This window comes from Emys orbicularis, chromosome 18 (assembly GCF_028017835.1).
Source record: "Emys orbicularis isolate rEmyOrb1 chromosome 18, rEmyOrb1.hap1, whole genome shotgun sequence".
NCBI lineage: Eukaryota > Metazoa > Chordata > Testudines > Emydidae > Emys > Emys orbicularis.
In genome coordinates, this window is record NC_088700.1 from 22174780 (window position 1) to 22195515 (window position 20736).

Here is a 20736-nt window from a genome sequence, read left to right on the forward strand (position 1 = left end):
TATAAAAATATTGCTCAGGCATGCAGGAGTGAAATCAGGAAGGCCAAATCACACTTGGAGTTGCAACTAGCCAGGCATGTTAAGAGTAACAAGAAGGGTTTCTTCAGGTATGTTAACAACAAGAAGAAAGTCAAGGAAAGTGTGGGCCCCTTACTGAATGGGGGAGGCAACCTAGTGACAGAGGATGAGGAAAAAGCTAATGTACTCAATGCTTTTTTTGCCTCTGTCTTCACAAACAAGGTCAGCTCCCAGACTGCTGCACTGGGCAGCACAGTATGGGAAGGAGGTGACCAGCCCTCTGTGGAGAAAGAAGTGGTTCGGGACTATTTAGAAAAACTGGATGAGCACAAATCCATGGGACCAGATGCACTGCATCCGAGGGTGCTAAAGGAGTTGGCAGATGTGATTGCGGAGCCATTGGCCATCATCTTTGAAAACTCATGGCGATCGGGGGAGGTCCCGGATGACTGGAAAAAGGCTAATGTAGTGCCCATCTTTAAAAAAGGGAAGGAGGAGGATCCGGGGAACTACAGGCCGGTCAGCCTCACCTCAGTCCCTGGAAAAAATCATGGAGCAGGTCCTCAAGGAATCAATTTTGAAGCACTCAGAGGAGAGGAAAGTGATCAGGAACAGTCAGCATGGATTCACCAAGGGGACGTCGTGCCTGACTAACCTAATTGCCTTCTATGAGGAGGTAACTGGCTCTGTGGATGAGGGGAAAGCAGTGGACATGTTATTCCTTGACTTTAGCAAAGCTTTTGATATGGTCTCCTACAGTATTCTTGCCAGCAAGTTAAAGAAGTATGGGCTGGATGAATGGACTATAAGGTAGATAGAAAGTTGGCTAGATCATTGGGCTCAATGGGTAGTGATCAATGGCTCCATGTCTAGTTGGCAGCCGGTATCAAGGGGAGTGCCCCAAGGGTCAGTCCTGGGGCCGGTTTTGTTCAATATCTTCATTAATGATCTGGAGGATGGCGCGGACTGCACCCTCGGCAAGTTTGCAGATGACACTAAACTGGGAGGAGTGGTAGATACGCTGGAGGGTAGGGATAGGATACAGAGGGACCTAGACAAATTAGATGATTAGGTCAAAAGAAATCTGATGAGGTTCAACAAGGACAAGTGCAGAGTCCTGCACTTAGGATGGAAGAATCCCATTCACAGCTACAGACTAGGGACCGAGTGGCTAGGCAGCAGTTCTGCAGAAAAGGACCTAGGGGTTACAGTGGACAAGAAGCTGGATATGAGTCAACAGTGTGCTCTTGTTGCCAAGACGGCTAATGGCATTTTGGGCTGTATAAGTAGGAACATTATCAGCAGATCGAGGGACGTGATCATTCCCCTCTAATCGGCATTGGTGAGGCCTCATCTGGAGTACTGTGTCCAGTTTTGGGACCCGCACTACAAGAAGGATGTGGAAAAATTGGAAAGAGTCCAGCGGAGGGCAACAAAAATGATTAGGGGTCTGGAGCACATGACTTACGAGGAGAGGCTGAGGGAACTGGGATTGTTTAGTCTCCAGAAGAGAAGAATGAGGGGGGATTTGATAGCTGCTTTCAACTACCTGAAAGGGGGTTCCAAAGAATCACAGAATATCAGGGTTGGAAGGGACCTCAGGAGGTCATCTAGTCCAACCTCCTGCTCAAAGCAGGACCAATCCCTAACTAAATCATCCCAGCCAGGGCTTTGTCAAGCCTGACCTTAAAAACCTCTAAGGAAGGAGATTCCACCACCTCCCTAGGTAACCCATCCCAGTGCTTCACCACCCTCCTAGTGAAAAAGTGTTTCCTAATATCCAACCTAGACCTCCCCCACTGCAACTTGAGACCATTACTCCTTGTTCTGTCATCTGGTACCACTGAGAACAGTCTAGATCCATCCTCTTTGGAACCCCCTTTCAGGTAGTTGAAAGCAGCTATCAAATCCCCCCTCATTCTTCTCTTCCAAAGATCGCATTAGCCCTTTCTGCCACAGCATCACCTGGGGGCTCATGTTCAGTTGCTTGACTGCTGGGCCCCCTAATTCCTTTTGAGGGCCACTGCTTTCTAGAATACAGCCCCCCATTCTGTAGGTGTCTTGCATTTAGCAGTGTTAAAACACATTTTATGTGAGTGGGCCGAGCTTCCCAAATGATCCAAATGGCTCTGAATAATCGCTCTGTTATGAGCAGTGATTTTATATTTACTTACAGATCCCTAATGAAAATGTTGACTAGTGTCAGATCTAGAACCAATCCCTGCAGAACCCCACTAGAAACACTCCATGCAACGTTGATGCCTAGAACCCCAGGACATTTTTATTTTTTATCATTTTTAGTTTTTTCAGGAGTTTCATTATTTTATTTTATCCATGCAGGTGTATGTTGGTCGGGTCCTGCCCTGGAGGTTGGGAGGCCCTACAGGGTAGTATTCATGATGACAGAGGGGCATTCGGGTCAAATAAGAGCAGCGCTGCAACCTCGTGTGCCAGCTCATAATGCCACTCACTGAAATTTGGCCTGGCCTTCTCCCCATCATGATGGCGGGAAGGCTGATCCAAATCTGCATGATGCTGCAACCCTGTGCGCCAGGTGGCAACACCCAGATCAGGGAGCTGGACCCAGCCCTACAGGACAGGAGCCATGGGAGCTGCTGCTGCAGAGTGAGTTTTTTGTTTTATTTCATGTTATTTTATATTTGTGAAAAACACGAGGCTCCAATGGTTCCTCACTGATAACGACTTTCTGAGATCAGTCAGTTAGCCTGTTCCTCACCCATTTAACACGTGCTCCAGTGGACAGTGGTCATTTTTTAATCAGACTGTCACGAGTACTATGTCAAATGACTTACAAAAGTTTACAGTTATCTTTATCAACCAACTTGTAGTCTCATCAAAAATGGAATCAGGCTTGTTTGACAAGACCTATTTTAGGTAAAACCATGATGACTTGTGTTAATTATATTCCCAGTTTTTAATTCTTTATTGACTGATCCTAGTATCAGCTTTTCCCTTAGTTACCCAGGTTTGAAGTCAGGCTAACTGGCCTATAGTTACTCAGGTCATCCCACTTGCCCTTTTTGAATATTGGCACAACATTAGCTCTCTTCCAGTCTTCTGGAATTTCCCTGCTTTCACAAGATTTATTAAAAATTAACATCAGTGAGACAGAGAACGCCTCAGCCGACTCTCTGAGGACTCTTGGATGAAAATTATCCAGGCTTGCTGATTTATGTTTACATGTAGGAGGATGTTAAACAACTTCTGCTTAGTTACTAATGATTGGAATACACCATCCTGCTTCTTTGCCAATACAGAACAGAATTTTTACTAAATATTTCTGTATCATTATTAACAATTTTACCATCTTCATCTAGTAATGGGCCTATACCATTGCTAGGATTTCTTTTGCTCCTACTATATTTAACCAGTGGGTTACATGTTTAGTTGCTTCTGTATCTGCGCTCACTGCACGCTCAAGGGGCTCCTTGCATCCCTCCATGAGCCATCTCCACTTTGTTGCTCCTACAGGCTGAGCGCTGTGTGGTCTCGATGTTAAGTGCAGATGGCTTTTCAGGTCTAAACCCAAAACCAACATACACAGTGAGAGTCTGTGGATAGACTCTAACCTGTAGCAGTTTTACTGGGTACTGCCATTAAACCTGAATTGGATTATTAAATTGTCTTAAGCTGCTCTTCTCTTTGTTGTTTTATCAGTACCTTTTTTGGTATATTGCATCCATTGGTAACTGAACCCAGGGTCAATCCTACTCTCCTCAAATGTTTGGGTCCTTGAAAGTGCTCCGGATGTGTCGCTTTGGAGATGCCAGCTGGTTTTTGTTTTTGGCATGATCCAAGTAGTGAACTGTAAAATTCAAAACCATAATGTAGTATAACATCAATATAGACAGGTACTTATTTTAAACTGTCACCCATGGGAAGGAATATCAAACACCCAAATGGTTAAAGTAAGAGTTTTTTGTGTGCTTGTTACACAACCCCTACCTTATATCAGGTTCTCTGTGTGCTCCCAATTCCCTCTTCCCTCCATACCAGGGGCTGTGTGCATCACTACTTCTTCTCCCCACTCCTACATACTTTTCTTCTCCTGGACTGGAAGGGACAAGAGGGCTGGTAGCATCTGTCTCTCCCCCACCATGAAGCAGACTTTGGGGAGGCAATGTGCTAGGAGGAAGGAAGCAAAGAAGCCGCCTTCACACTCCCTTTTCTTTGTAGGAGACAAGTCATTTACACTCTACTGGGGCACATGGAGAGCTGAGATTGGGAGCTGCTGTTAGGCTGAAAATGTTAATGGCTGACATGAATAGTTTTTTGATCTATAGATGTGATGAGCTAAGCAGTTGTGAGGGGATCTGTGCATTCTCTATTTCCTCCTTTCAGTTTTCCGGTCTTCCCCAAAATCAACAGGGTTCTTGCTCTCCCTAGAATATTCCCTGAATGTTTGGAATTGAGCAGAGATGGTGTTCCAAAGTTACTGTATTAGAGACAAATGCCCTCAGGGGGAGTACAGGGCTTTGCCTCACTCAGCCAAAGAACTCTTTATTGTCCTTAGCCCTCGCAACCACAGATTCCTTGATGTCTTTAGTTTCCCTTATCAATTTTCTACACGTCATTACTTCTAACTTATACTGATTGCTATCTACTTCCCCATTTTTCCATTAGTTATACATACATTACTCCTGGGGGAATTCTGCACCACTGCGCAATGCAAAATTTTCCAGAAATTCATGTTGTGCATGCAGAATTTCCTTTTCCCCCCACTGAAATGGGCTGCAGAGATGTTGGCTGACACTAGGGGCCGCTGGACCCGGCACAGCCCAGCTTGCAATAGAACAGGGATCGGCAACCTTTGGCATGCGGCCTGCCAGGGAAGGCCCCTGGCAGGCCGGGCCGGTTTGCTTACCTACCATGTCTGCAGTTTCGGCTGATCGCAGCTCCCACTGGCTGCGGTTTGCTGCTCCAGGCCAATGGGGGCTGCAGGAAGCGGCGTGGGCCGAGGGATGTGCTGTCCGCCCTTCCTGCAGCTCCCATTAGCCTGGGATGGTGAACCGCAGCCAGTAGGAGCTGTGATTGGCCGAACCTGCAGACGCTGCAGGTAAGCAAACCGGCCCGGCCAGCCAGGGGCTTTCCCTAGTGGGCCATGTGCCAAAAGTTGCCAATCCCTGCAATAGAAGACGGGGGGGGGGGGGCAGGGGGAGGGCGAGGAACTGGAGGGTTCCCAGCAGCTGCAGTGCCCAGCACACTCTGGAAGAAGGAGGTGGTGCGCAGGAAACTCGGTGCAAGCCTGGGGCCCAGCATCAGGCTGTTTCTCCCTCTGGCTCCCTGGGCTCTGGGGGGGTAGAGGGTGTGAGTGTCTGGGCTGAGGGGAGCCCCACAGCTGGCCTCTGAGGGGTTAGGGATACAAGTGTCTGGGCTGGGGGGGGCACAGCTGGGCTCTGGGGGAGAGGGGGTGTGAGTGTCTGGGCTGGGGGGAGCCCCACAGCTGGCCTCTGAGGGGTTAGGGATACAAGTGTCTGGGCTGGGGGGGGCACAGCTGGGCTCTGGGGGGGAGGGGGTGTGAGTGTCTGGGCTGGGGGTGGTCATGGCTGGGCTCTGGGGGGAGGGAGCAGAGAAAGGGGAACTGGGTTGTTGTAGGGGTTTCTTTAACTCTCTACTCATGGGGGAATTTTTGTGTGTGTCTGTTTTGTTACAGACACTTGCTGACAAGTATTTTCAAATAAATTACCAAAATAATTGAAACTGGCCTGATTATATAGTGTTATTTTGACAAATAAAATTTGCAGAATTTTAAAATATTGTGCACAGAATGCCCCCAGGAGTAATACATACATACATATATGAAAATAAAAATTAATTTTTAATTGTGATCTTCACTTCTCTTCTTGACTTTACCCAAGTTGTCCTTATTGATTGTGGAATTGAGGGGCTTCTGGCCATTCAACAAATTCTTCTTAAAGAATTCCTGATTTTAATTCACATTCTTCTAATTTTTCCCCCCAATCAAATTCATTAATAATTTTTCTCAGCTTTTCCCACAGTGAATGTAATCAGCTCATGATCACTGGTTCCTAGACAGCCACCAACTTCCAGTCCAGTGATCAACTCATTTTTATCTGTCATTATGAGATCCAAAATAGACCTACCATGTGTTGGTCCAACCCTTTTTGTGTTAGAAAACAGTCATCTACAATTTTTAGAAACTCTAGTGCTGTTTTACTACTGGCTGCATGAGACCTCCAGCATGTATACTGGCTCGGGGAGTTCATTTTATGGTAGTATCTTGTCAACTGAACTATTAATTGGTTGCACTTTAATAAATGATTTAAGATTACTTGTTACTTAGCATAGAATAGCAGGGTTGGAAGGGACCTCAGGAGGTCATCTAGTCCAACCCCCTGCTCAAAGCAGGACCAGACAGATTTTTGCACCAAATTGCCCCTTCAAGGATTGAACTCACAACCCTGGGTTTAGCAGCCCAATGCTCAAACCCCTGAGCTCTCCCTCCCCCCTATTTTAAGACTATTCAGTAATTCATGTCAGTTATATTAGGTTTGTGTTTTCTATCTAAGTGATTTACTTAGACATTTCTATCATAGAATAAATCATACAATTTCATCACATGGAATTACTTGGCGCTACTAAATATCCCATCCCATTACTTACAGAATGGACCAATTTTTTTTACCATCTATAAGAAGTGAAATGATTACATTCTAGTAATGACCAGGAATCTGGGGGGGTTCTGAGGGTAGGTTTACCTACCAGCTTCCACTCCCCAAAGCCAGTCCTACTGACAGCTCCCTCCTGGTGCATGGCCTCTGGGGAGGCTCCCTGCCTCTGCACTGCATACAGGCACCTTTCACCCAACTGGTGCACACGCCCAGCTGCTACTGCCTGTCCTAATCCAGCTACTCAGCCACTCCCAGGGAGCGTTAAACTTCCACTGGCTGATCACAGAGATGCTGCTGGAGCAGCAGGGATCCTTCGAATGGCCAGCTTACTCTCACTGCCACCTCCTCCAGCAACTCCCAGAAATACCGGTGAGCCAATGTCCTAGCAGGGGCCGAAGACCGGGTGTCTGCTCTGGGGGTCGGTACAGAGCTATTAAGAGAGTCTTCTGAACTCGCTGGGGAAGGGGCCTGTTTTCTTCTAGGCCTGACATATATACCTGGCATACTTGGGGGCTCTCAGGGAATATAAATGATGGAGATGATAGAAAGAAAGGATTCCCAGGTGCTGGGGGAAGAATTAAAATCAGCTCTGTGCTTTAAAATGTATCAAGTCCCTTTACTGTATGTACATGATAACAGCTCTACCTCAGACCTCCCAGAAACATCTCACATAGAACCACACACGGTCTGGGAAGGACACAGAAAGAGAATGAGAATAAAGAGAACACATTTTACTTCCAGGTCAGAAACCCCCAGCCCACATTGTGTCACCTCCCTGCCGGCACATGCACTGAGCAGGTCCTTTCCTTTCCAATTCTTACCAAAGCCCCACTGGCTGACAGTCGCTCCCGACTCTGCTGACCCTACAACGGTCTCACATTGGAGCTGGACAGCAGCTGCGTGGGATTGGCCCAATTCCTTCCCTGCATTTAGAGACAATTTTGTGTGTGACTTTTAAGGAAAGCTCTTTTTATCCAGTTCCGTTTTAAATAACTCAAGAGATGGGGCCCCAGCCCCCTCGCTGGGGAAACGACCCCACAGCCTAACGGATCTCACTGGTGGAAGTTTTCCCTCAGTACTTGGCCGAGATTTTCTTTTTCTTAGTTTTATCCTGTTATTGCCGGGAGTGGGAATTAGTCTCACCCTGCCTGCGTCATTCCACTAGATGAGCTCTCTCCAGTCTCTCATAAGCCAATGCCAATGTTCGTGCACGAGTCGAACTTTGACACCCACGGCGTTCAAACAGGTTCTTACCCAATTTCCCCGTGGGATGTGTCTGGTTGGGGCACTGACATGTGGAGTAGGAGGTGCTGCTGCATGTCGGGCCTCTCTCACAGCCAGCTCCACAAGAGGTAGCAACGCTGCACGGCTGAAGCCTGAGCTGCACAGCTTCCGGGAGGGCACCGCTGGTAGCCTGCAGGTAATCAGTGCATGCCAGCCCACGGGCAGTCGCTGGGACACTGAGCCCAAGGCGGGCTGCTTGAGCTCTCCATTTGTCCCATGCTGCTATGGCGCTGCCAGAGGGCTGCAGGGCCTTGGGTGGATGTTTCCCTCCCTGGGGCCTGGTGGCCAAGGTTAGGGGCAGGGCCCCTTGGCACTTCCCAGGACCTGACGGTTGAGGTTAGGGGCAGGGCGCGATGGCACAGAGGGGCCAGTCCTTGTGGGTGTGCTGGTGCTGGGCCAGGCCGGAGCTCTGGCTGAAGGCCTTGCTGCATTGGGTGCATTGGTAGGGCTGCTCATGCCGGTGGGTGCGCGGGTGCTGCAGGAGCGTGGCACTGTCCCCCAAACCCTCAGTGCACCGTGCACTGGCATAGGGGCACTGCCCCACATGGGTGCGGCGGTGCTTGCTCAGGGTGGAGCTGTCGCCGAAGCGCTTGCCGCACTGGGCGCAGGCAAAGGGGCGCTCCCCGGTGTGGGTGCGCTGGTGCTGCAGCAGGTTGGAGCTGAGGCCGAAGCGCTTGCCGCACTGGGCACAGGCGTAGGGGCGCTCGCCCAAGTGGGTGCGCTGGTGCTGCAGGAGGTTGGAGCTGAGGCTGAAGTGGCGGCCGCACTGGGTGCACTGGTAGGGGCGCTCCCCGGTGTGGGTGCGCTGGTGCTGCAGCAGGTTGGAGCTCTGCGTGAAGCGCTTGCCGCACTGGGCACAGGCAAAGGGGCGCTCGCCCGCGTGCGTGCGCTGGTGCTGCAGGAGGTTGGAGCTGAGGCTGAAGGCCTTGCCGCACTCCGTGCACAGGTAGGGCCGCTCGCCCGTGTGCGTGCGCTGGTGCTTGAAGAGCGTGGAGCTGAGGCTGAAGCTCTTGCCGCACTCGGTGCACACGTAGGGGCGCTCGCCCGTGTGCGTGCGCTGGTGCTTGATGAGCGTGGAGCTTTCACTGAAGCCCCGGCCGCAGTCCGGGCACTTGTAGGGGCGCTCGCCGGTGTGGATGCGCTGGTGCTTGATGAGAGTGGAGCTGTCGCTAAAACCCTTGCCGCAGTCCGGGCACTTGTAGGGGCGCTCGCCGGTGTGGGTGCGCTGGTGCCGGATGAGGTCAGAGCTCTGGCTGAAGCCCTTCCCACACTCGCTGCACTTGTAGGGGCGCTCGCCCAGGTGGGCGCGCTGGTGCTGCGCCAGCTCCGAGCTCTGGCCGAAGCAGCGCCCACAGCTGGCACACTTGTGGGCTTTCTCCCTGCTGTGCACCCACTGGTGCTGGATGAGGTAGGAGCTGAGGATGAAGCCCTTGCCACACTCCGTGCACTTGTAGGGGCGCTCGCCCGTGTGCGCGCGATGGTGCTTGAGCAGGGTGGAGCTGTCACTGAAGCCCCTGCCGCACTCGGGGCACTTGTAGGGGCGCTCGCCGGTGTGGGTGCGCAGGTGCCGGATGAGGTCAGAGCTCTGGCTGAAGCCCTTCCCACACTCGTTGCATTTATAGGGCTTATCCCCTGTGGAGGCTCTTGGCTGGGCAGCAGCATCGTGGTGATCCCCTGTAGCTCCTTCACCGGGGGTGGGTTGGCTTGCAGGGCCTTGCCATTCCCAGCCCGCCTTGCAGTCACTCTTGGGACTCTGGAGAGGGGCCCCGCTGGATCCCCCTAGCAGTGTCCCATGCAGATCAGTTTCCTCAGGATCAGGCGTCTCCACCACATTGTCACCCAAACCCCCATCTACTGCTGGAACAAAGAGAATCTGGCCATGACTCAGCCCATGTGCCAAGGCAACCGGGGGGAGCGGGGGGGTGCTGCAGACACAGACATGGGGGTTCAGCCCGTTTGAGGCCTTGTCTACAGAGTGGCACCTGTTTAACTTAAGATGTGATCCAAAATCTATTTGGTCAAGCCTGTGCCAAAGGCTGTGTGAATGCGCTTATTTCAGCGTAGCTTAAGTCAATTGGGCATAAGTTTTAAGCCACTCAAAGCAAAATCAGAGCGTCCACACACAGGAGTTTGAACCAGTTTCATTAAATGGGTTTTCACTCCTAAAGTTAAAACACAGCAACTTCCTAGTGTAGAAGACTGAAAATCAGCAGGTGATTTGTACACCCTCCCAAGACAGAGCACAGGCCAACATCCTGTCTTAACACCCAGAGCAAGGATGAGAATTCTCCCAGAGCCCCCTCAGGACTTGGGGAGAGCTCGGATTAGCTCTGGGTTGAAGAGACATTCAACACCAAGCCCCTTTCACCTTCCTTCTGGAACAGGTTCATTCCAGGCTGGGAGCGTCTGCCCCAACATCTGCTCGGTCCCTGAGATCCCTGCCTCCCGTGCATGCTCCTCTACTCCATGAAGTGCCCGCACCACACAAGGCAAGCTGCCTTCTTGTGCCCAATTACACACCCGCTTCCCATCCAGCTGAGATACATGCCCCAAATATTACAGCACGCCTAGGGATGTTCTCTATTTGCCCTCCCCTTGCCTCTCCTGGCAGCTTCCACCCCTGAGAAGCACTAGCCCATCTCTCGAGTTCTGCTCCATCAGGCTTCCAGCTGGAATCTGAGGAGATGGTGTTACCCTATAAAGCCCTAAGCAGCCTCAGTGCCACTGCTGAGAGCCACACAGGCACTGCAGGAGGAGCCCCTCAATATGGATGAGGAGGAAGGGCTGACGGCACCTCTGGGATGGCCTCCAGCAGTGCTGGACCTTGCTCTCTCTGGGACCCACCAGAACCTGGATTTGTTAGCCTGCAATGCCTGTCTACATTCCAGGCTTTTGGGGAGAGAGAGAGGTTTATTTATTGTCCCCAGTCAGCCCTGGAATGAGCTGCTCTTTATACTGTATCGTGCAGCATGTGTTCTAATGAACGAGACAGGGCACCCGGAAAGGGTTTATAAATGTCTAAATGATATTAACAAAACATTAAGGTTGCAGAGTCAAACCCGCAGAAGTTAGGAAATGCCAGAATTAAGGTTGCTCTGCAGCCTTACCCTGCGCCCTGGGGCATATGAATTAGGAGACAGTCTTTCATTACATGACCACATGCTATTTTTTTCCACAGGACCCTGCCTCATTCAGTGTATGGGACAGAAGGTGCTCAGAGAACAGGTACTTCCGTATTTCTTCTCGCCCTCACCAGTCAGTGTGTGGCCCTATGCAGTGCTACTAGACCCCGTCCAAACCCTGCCCGAATTCAGAATTATTCATTTCTTCGCAGGCTTCTCTAGGTCGCTCTCCTGGCAGCAGCTTAGGCCCAATCCTCAAGGGTAGTTAGGCTCCAACCGTCCATTGATTTCAAGGGCTGCCTTAATTGATGAATGGTGGCACAGCACTAGCTCTGAGGGGAGGAGGAATTACCTCCATTTTACACCTGGGAACGGAGACCAAAGGTGTCAATGTCAACTCACTGTGGGTGCCCGATTTGGGATGTCGAGGGCCTGACTTTTCAGAGCACTCGGCAAGTTACCGCACTGTGTGTTCATGGCAGAACTCCCATCACATCAGCTGCAGCTGTGTTCTGAGTGCTCAGCACTTCCACAGCCCAGCCCCAGGTGTCTCAACTGGGCACCCAGAACATGAGGCACACATAGTGGCCACCTATGAAAATGCTGGTTTATCTGATTGCCCATCACCCAGGAACTGAGAGGCAGGGACAGGACTGTCCATCCTGTGCTCTGACAGGCAGGGGTCCTATGAAAACTGAGAATGGGACGAGACTTAGGGCTCCTGGGGGTGCTATAGTGCTCACAGGTCCTGCTGCCTCAGTCCCCTCAAACGGTCTCTGTCCCTCCCCAGCTCCTGCCCTGTCCCACACTCTGCTCCTATACCCACCCCTTCTGCCATGGCTCCTGCCCTTCCCCCAGCTACCCTCCCCCAACCCAAGTCCCTGCCCTTCGACCACTTTGTTCTTATCCACTCCCCTATCTCCCCGGCTTCTCTTCCTCCCTTCCATACCTCCCCTTCTTCCTCCCTTCACCCCTCCTTAATCTCCCCCCACCCCCGGCTTCTCTTCCTCCCTTCATCCCCCCATCATCCCTCCCCTCATCTCCCCCCACCCCACATTCCAGCCAGGCTGCTCCTTCCTCCCCTCCCCGCTGCCTGGGCCCAGCAGGGGGAGCATTGAGAGCACAGGAGAGGCAGGTCCCTGCTCTCAGCCCTGGCTGCCCCGATGAGTGACCGTCCTGAGCAGGCCCTGTGCAAGCTCAGGTGCTCTGTGGGAGGTGGATGCGCCCTCCGGTCACACACAGGCGCTGTGGGGGCTGCAGTGTGCTCAGCGCAAATGGAATCTTTGGAGAATTTCGACTAACAAGTCTCTCCTGAGAGCGTGAACTGAAATTGTTCAGTTTTGTAACTTGGCCAAATGTGGGTATTTTTCCATGGTAAGAGCAAAAGGTACACCCCGACCTCAGGGTGACCCCCTGCCAAATTTTAAGTCCCTGCTGCAAAGCAAGAAGGTGCTACAGTGTCTCAGTGAAATGCTTGTAAGGTTTCTTGGGGTTTTTTAAACATGGACAAAACCATTATTTTCCCCTAATCTCGTTCTCGAAAATGGCAGACCATTTTAGCTGAAAATTAAAAACAAATAAACAAAAAATCCAGGCTGAGGCAGACACACAGAATGGGAAATTTCAACCCAAGCAGTTTGCTAAACTTAAAGTCATAAGCCACTGAAAACAGGGTCTTATAATGGGAAGTGTCAGGTAACCTTAACTATAGGTCGCTGCCTACACTCACTAAATGTGAGACACCTGCAGTGCTCACACTGAGCTGCAATGCCAAGGCCAGTCAGCTAGCACTGCTGGATCCCAGCCCCAGCGGGCGGGCGGGCCCAAGACCAAGGAGAGCCCCTCCCTTCCCAGAGAGCAAGCAGCACAGAGGTTTCCCCATCATCTAGGGAGGAGGCTGTGGGGGGCAACAGGGGGACCATCATTAATGGATGCAAGGGGAAGGCCAAGGGAAAGCAAATCAGGCTGAGGCCAGATGGGGGATTGGAGAATCTCCTTCTCTCCTCATGGCAGCACTGCAGAGTATAGAGGTTTTTGCCAGAAGATGGACAACCCAGGAGATGCAGCATGAAAACCCCTTCCCTGAAAATCCTGCTCAGGGGGAGGGGGCCAGCTGGCTGTTCCCTTCCTCGCCCCCCACTTTCTTCACAAGACTGACTCCTGCCAGAAGCCGTCCAGCCTTTTGCTTCCAATGTGGTGCTGCTCCCTTGGTGGAGAATACACTCCTGGTTTTCTGCGCTGTCGGAGGACCTGTCCTCCCAACCCCTGCAGAGGGCAGAGCTGCCTTCCAACCAAAATCATGACATCTCTGATAGGAATAAACAGGAAGACTGACGTCTCTTTCCGTTCCCGGCATTAAGGGGCTAATGAACTACAGCGCTCCCTGTCTTTGACTCAGGCTCACTACAGGACGGTCAGCAGCACTGTCCAGCGCTCCCATCCACCTCTACCAGACACTGCAAAGCAGCACGTCCCCCTTCGCCATCCAACTCGCGCTTTCATACAACCTGGGCAGTGTTCAGGCACCACAGCGTTACCCATAGGATGGTGTGAAGGTTTCTTAGCACCAGGGTCGAGTGAAAGCTGCGTGGTAAAGCAGGAGTTGGACGAAGCTGGGGGAAGTGCTACTCTGAGGTATCTACTGGAGGTGGAAGGGGAAGAGCCTTGTCTAGCGTTTGGGAGGGGATGTCCAGAGAGCACCGTATGTGACGGGACGATGGCCAGGAATGCAGCAGATTCTGCTCTTGACCTCTTGTTTCTGTGCTTTTGAAGTTTCGCATGGGTGAGCACTGGGTTGCCGCAACCAGACCTGCCACTAAATGGGGCTTTCATTTGTGATGCTCTAATTTCAGGCTGATCACAATGAAGCAGAAAAGCCCCATGGGAGGAAGGTGGCTAAGTGGGCTTCAGCCCTTGCACAGGAGACTGGTGAGATGGGGCAGGAAAGTGACAGCTCAGTTCTTCTTGGCTTTCCAGCTCTTGGGTTCACGCACCGATGGTTCCTGAGTTGATTTAGCTTGTAGCCCTCACCTGTGAACCTTGGGAGCTCGGTTTCCTCCAAGTCCTGGGGATCCAGGACCTGCAGCTCTTCCTCTTGCTCCATCCAGGAGATCACAAATCCTGCTCAGGGGAAAGGAAACAGGCAGCAGGTTACAAACTCCAAATGCTGGGCTGGAGGAGACACACAGCCTGAATGGAGGGAAAACGCCGGGGGACGTCAGGGAAGTCAGCCATCTGTTGGGAGATGTGCCATGTTCCACGGGGACCCCGAACGCAGCGCACCACCACTATTAGTCAGTTTCCCATTTCTAACCTGCACAGAGCCCAGGCCCCCCCCAGGACGGGGGACCTGGAGTCCCAGGGGAGGGAGAAGGGAATTAAGGGGAGCATGAGAACACCGATACACATACACACCTGGCCTTGCCCCACGAAGCTCTAAGGGGAGCACCAGGGATTGCTGTTCAGGTGTCACATCTACAGCCCCCACACCTTTCCCGGTGCTTTACCATCCTTGCATGAGCCCAAAGTTTAATGCCACGAAGCGTAAGGAGCCAGGGAAGACGTATGGGCTGGAATCGATCCATGCATGTCACTGAGAGCAGGTCTGAGTAAAATCAATCCCCTACCCTGAGAGAGCAGAGTCTGGTCATTCTCCTGCATGATGGAGAGGGCCTCTGCCCTTTGGCCAAACAGCCCACTCAGCCTCCAAGAGTCACAGGCATCTTGGCGAAACCAGCAGCACCTGAAACAACAGATAGCCCCATGCAATATCTTCCCCCAGTGCTGTCCCTGGCCCCAGGGCCCAGCCTGCCCAGGCCAGGGATGGGGAAGGAGGAGCAGAGCCAGCAGCTTGAAAACACACTTGAAATTGGAGGGCTGAGGCCAGGCTGAGTCCCACAAACGCAGCCAAAAGGCCAGGAAGACAGTGCCAGAGCCCTCCAGGGCCCAGGCCACACTGCAGCCAGCTTCGTCCCCTGCTGCAGGCAGCTGAGCCCTGCATTTAACACCTACAAACTCACTACCCAGATTCCTTCTCCTGGGGCGACCCTGGAGACATGGCCTGGACGCCAGGCACCCAGCCATGGGGCCTAGGGGCGACTGCCAGGAGGCTCTTGGAGGGAGCAGTGTCTAGGACCCCGCAGGCACTGGGGAGCGCATCGCTGCCCGGCCTTGGCTGGGTGAGGCCTACCGCAGCAGGGCCAGCTCGGGCCACGTTCTCAGGTCAATTCGAGCCTTCTGATTGGTTATTCTGCCCAAAGGGGCGGGCAGTTGATCAGAGCTGCTGCAGGCGGAGCTCTCTCTCTCCCTCCCCTCAGCAAACCAAAGCCACTGGGGTGTCCTCCCCCCTCCCCCGCCTGAGTGAGTGGGGGGCTGAACCCCTGGAACCACTCCCCAGCCTGGAAGGGGTAGAGGGGACCCCTCTGCACCCCCCCAGGCCTGGGAGAGGGGTTGAAGAGCCCAGGGGGAGCAGAGATTGGGGCAGGATTAATTGCTGGGCAGGGATGGGCAGATGTGGGCGAGAGCTCCTGCAGCAGGAGCCAAAATCCCCTCACCCAATCCAGCTGGGAGCGTGGCAGCACTCAGGGGTGGGCACGGCAGTCCAACCCTACAACACAATACAGTCACCCAGAACATCGCAGGACTTTTTCTCTCTTCAGGTTGGCAGCACTGGTGGTGAGAGATCCTAGCATGAGCGTAGCAGTATGGGGGATGGAGGGCCAGAGCCAGGACAGTAAGGAACCTGGGGCAGAAACAGCTGCTGGGACCAAGGCCCAGAGAAGAGGCTGCCTGGGAGAGGGCCTGCTGGGCTGGGGCTGGGCTGCAGCAGGCTATGGGGAGCGGGCAGCCCCCTGAAGGGACAGTAGCACCTTTATTGCCAACGAGTGTGGAGTTGGGGGGTGGGGGGTGTCAGTGGGAGAGGTGTGGCGCAGGATATGGGGAGACAGTGCCCCATCTCTTACAGGGACAGAAGCCTGTAAAGTCTGGGCTGCCCTTGGTGAAGCAAAACCTCAGAAAAGGGGAGCCATTCTCAGGACTACGGGTGAGAGGAAGGGAGACCAGGCTCAAAGGACAAGAGGAATGAGCTGCAGGTTTCCTGGAAGGCAGATTTAAAAACAGGCCAGCTCAGGATCTCAGCAGTTTGAGTTGGCAGTCACATCCCCACCATTATTAATGCATACACCCTGCCCCAAAACCATAGCTCCAGCAGCCAGCCAGCTCTGTCTCAGAACAACGCCTTCTGCCTTGGGCTGCCTTTACTTTCCCCAAGATGACTCATTTGGACCCAAGAGCCTATCATTTGGAACTAAAAATTAATGGTAGCTTAGATGCAAGTGATCATGACCTGATCACATTTTAAATGTGTAAAAGTTCAAAACAGCAATATATATACTTAGTGCTTTAAAAGGACGAGTTTCACAAACCTGAAAACAATTGAGACAAATCAGCTGGGAGGAAGAATTTAATCAGAAAAATGTGAATGACAACTGGGAATTGGTTAAGACACTTTACTGGATGCACAAAAAGCCAAAAAATGGAAGAAGGGGGAAATGGATAGTACTGTATTGAATATAAATCAGAAGCTAGGAACTGTAGGAAACTGCTAAGGGAAGCAAAGGGACACAAGGAGAAATCTATGGCCAGCAGAGCGCTAAGGACAATAAGAAGGAAATTTTTAAGTATATTAGGAACAAAAAGAATCCTAACAATGGTATTGGTCCATTAGTAGATGTAAATGGTAGAAGTAGCAATAATAATGCAGAAAAGTCAGAAGGGTTTAATAAATATTTCAGTTCTGTATTTGTGGGGGGAAAAACAGATGATGTTGTCTCATGATGATGATGATACTCTTTTTACTCCAATAATATCTTAGAAGGATTTTAAACAGCAGCTACTAATGGGTACAACATGCCCTTCTTAGCTTCAGGCAGTAAGCGTGCAGGGCTTTGGACCTGAGTAGTCTGGTTGTCTATTGCTTTAAAGAGAATTGTTTTTTCAAGAAATTCTACTTAGCAAGTTGCAGTCCTGTGAGTGGCTGGACACATTGGGCTGGCTTGGAGAGGGCCGAGGCACATTACTGAGCAGAGAACAGGGGGTTGCATAGGAGGCATTTACATAAAAAACATACTATTGCCTTTACATGCAATATGTAACTGCCCTACTTAACAGGGAATGTTCTGCACCAAACGGAGCTGCAAAGTTTACCTTTTGAAGTGACACTTTCACTGCTGGCCCACAACTTTAACAGAATGGGTGATCTGGCTGATACCCCTAGACTGGGTCACAATGGATCCTGTTGGCCTTAGAATCCATGAATCGCTCTTCTTATGCCTATCCAGGGAAAAGGGCTTTGGGCATGTTTCTTGTGAGAGAAAGCCCCAGGGGTTTGTAACTGGTGTGTGTAGTTCTTGCAACCTGCTAATCTAGCTCTGAAGGGCAGACTGGTTCCCTTTCTCCTTTCTTCATGCATCTGAAGAAGTGAGGTTTTTACCCACGAAAGCTTATGCCCAAATAAATCTGTTAGTCTTTAAGGTGCCACCAGACTCCTTGTTGTTTTTGTAGATACAGACTAACACGGCTACCCCCTGATACTTTCTCCCTAGAGCAGGCAAGGCCACCACCATGAGCTGTTAAGATATATCTGGTCCATACGTTTAGAGACCACATTATACAGCAGCGTAGCTGCCTCTGGGGTGAAACACAGCAACCACTGTTCACAGCAACACTGGGGCAGAAAGGCAAAACTCTCATATCCAACTGAAAGTGCGGGGGTGGGGGGAAGGAAGAGGATTGATTTAGATAGGCAAAATATAACAAGTTGGAAGGAATATGGAAAAAGTGGCCACCAGCTTTACACTTGTGAAGTGACACAAGGTCTTTCCAGTCAGTGGGAGTTTGACTTCAATGGGAGGTGCGGGCTGCCTTAGATAGAAGGTACTGACCACCCGTCCACTAGGAGCACTTTAAACAGCAGCCTTAGTATGGGCCATGGGACAGGTGGGGAAACTGAGGCACAGAACAGCAGCGTGACTGGCCTGGTGTCACCCAGTAGGTCAGTGGCAGAGCTACCCAGCTCTGCTGACTCCCCGGGCCGGGCCCCATCCACTGGGCCCCACTGGCCCCTCCAAATGTGCCCGCAGCGCGCCGGCCAGCCCCGAGCACGAGCCCAGCCCGCGGCCCAGGCACGGGGGGGGGTCGTGCCGGCCGCCCCCGGAACGCAGCGATGGATCGCGGGCCCCCCGCTGGGCCCAACCCGCCCCTCGCTGGGCCCCGGCTCCACGCCCCCTGCCCCCGCCGCGGCACTCACCTGGGCCCGCTCCGCAGCCAGGCCGGGCGCCCGCCTCTCCTCGCCCGCCGCCCGGCCCTGCACGGACCCGGGGACGCACCGGGGAAGCGGCTTTCCCGCGCAAGGGCCTGTGGGAAACGTAGTTCAGCCGGCCCGGGAGCCGTGACCCCGGCCCCGCCGCTGCGGAGCGCCCGCCTGGCCCTTCCCCGGCCGCAGCGACTCCTGCCTCAGGGCCGCCAGCCTCCGACCACGTCCCCAGGGGGCAGGCGACAGGCCTGGGCTACCGGGGCGCGCTCCTGGGGCGCTGGCTGCCCACCCCACCGGCGCCTGGAAGGGAGCTTCGCCCTGCAGGAGAGTGGGGCGGTCTCCGGACATGCCCGCCTGCGGCAGCGCTCGCCACCGCCAGCCCTGGCCTCAGTTTCCCTCCAAGTATCAGGAGTGACCTACTTCCACCCCCAGTCATTAAACAGTATCCCGGTGTCTGCTCTATTAAACAACATCCAGCTCCCAAAAGAACCCAATTGATACTCCCACCCCTTAGGTTTGGGGCGCCGCAAGGCCTGCAAACTCTCCCTTTAAGTTCAGGGGTTCACAGCCCCCCTCATTGGGACTGGGCCCTGGCTGAGTTCTTCATTAAGCAGTCTCTAACTAAACCTGTTTTTTGTCACCTACCTCCAGTCACCTGATCACTCCTTGACTCTTCCCGGGAGGGTCTAATTGCCCCAAACATCTGTCTGGGCCAGCAGGAGGAGCTTTGCCTTACCCACCCTGCAAGGCTCAAGGTCCCAGGCCCTTAAAAGAATAACGGCCTGGGCCTTCCTTCACCTTCTCCCTCCCAGACTCTTCCCTGGGACCATCTTCCTTGCACCCAGCACCAAATCTGATGCTTATTCCTTTGGCTTCCATTTGCCTTCTCAGGTTACCTGGAACGGGTAACTGACCTCCCAGACTAGTTCCTCATGATTCAGCTACAGATGGAAAGCTGCTTAGCATGATGCCCATTCCAAGGGAGAGAGATTTTCCTCCTCCTCACCAAGGAAGGAGGCAGCAAGCAGCAGAAAGATGAGGAACCACACCCTGAATGCAACCCTGCTGCTCCAGGAGATGGTTTCTCTGAGACTCCCAGCACACAAGGAGAGTGGGGGGGGGGGGGGGGGCTAGTGATCAGTAATGAACCCTCCAGAGCAGCCAGGACCAGGACCAGACCGAATCCCTTGCATAGCAGGTGCTCTCCACAAAGCCACCAATGCCTTTGTTCAAATCCCTTCTTACAACTCCTCCCTGCTGGGATGGCACCCAATGGCGGGCGCTGGGCATCCTGGCACTGCTGCACTATTATGATGGCTTTGCTGTTAGCTTGTCTTCTCCCCATTTATCTGTTGTATCCCTCTCTTGCTGTCTCACCATGTGCTTAGCGTTCAAACCCTTTGGGGGCAGATACCGGGTCTCAAGGAGGCACTGAAATAGAAATAATGGAGTGGTGGAGGGCTTGTCTTGTGCTCTTTCTTTCTCTTTGGCCCTATGGCCACATTGGAGGGCTTCACCTTTCAGTATTTCCTGTGAAATGCTCAGGGAGATTAGAGAGGCTTTAAAATAAAAAAATCAATAATAATGGGGGATTTCAACTATCCCCATATTGACTGGGTACATGTCACCTCAGGACGGGATGCAGAGATAAAGTTTCTTGACACCTTAAATGACTGCTTCTTGGAGCAGCTAGTCCTGGAACCCACAAGGGGAGAAGCAATTCTTGATATAGTCCTAAAGTGGAGCTGTTACCACTCAAAAAAGAGATCTTGGAGTCATTGTGGATAGTTCTCTGAAATCATCCACTCAATGTGCAGCGGCAGTCAAAAAAGTGGGCAGAATGTTGGGAATCATTAAGAAAGGGATAGATAATAAGACAGAAAATATCATATTTCCTCTATTTAAATCCATGGTAAACGCACATCTTGAATATTGCGTGCAGATGTGGTCGCCCCATCTCAAAAAAGATATATTGGAATTGGAAAAGGTACAGAAAAAGGCAACAAAAATGATTAGGGGTATGGAACAGCTGCCATATGAGGAGAGATTAATAAGACTGGGACTTTTCATCTTGGAAAAGAGACGACCAAGGGGGGATATGATAGAGGTCTATAAAAACATGACTGGTGTGGAGAAAGTAAATAAGGAAATGTTATTTACTCCTCATAACTAAGGCTACATTTTAGTCACGGGTATTTTTAGTAAAAGTCATGGACAGGTCACGGGGCAGTAAAAAAATTCACGGCCCTTGACCTGTCCATGACTTTTACTATATACCCGTAACTAAAACTTGGGCCGGGAGTCCCGAGTGCTCTGCAGGGGCGGTCCAGGGCACCACGGGTGCTGG

General features: G+C 52.1%; 1 protein-coding gene across 1 annotated transcript; it reads right to left on the reverse strand.

Annotated features, from left to right (window-relative positions):
- Nucleotides 1-8292: 8292 nt before the first annotated feature.
- LOC135891444 (zinc finger protein 436-like) lies at nucleotides 8293-18737 on the reverse strand. The gene is made up of 7 exons (XM_065419000.1): nucleotides 18684-18737; nucleotides 18384-18440; nucleotides 15631-15683; nucleotides 15267-15326; nucleotides 14704-14819; nucleotides 14108-14197; nucleotides 8293-9812 (listed from the first exon to the last, which is right to left on the reverse strand). The coding sequence occupies exons 1-7, from the start codon at nucleotides 18735-18737 to the stop codon at nucleotides 8293-8295; spliced, it is 1950 nt and encodes a 649-aa protein (XP_065275072.1).
- Between the last annotated feature and the right edge of the window lie 1999 nt (nucleotides 18738-20736).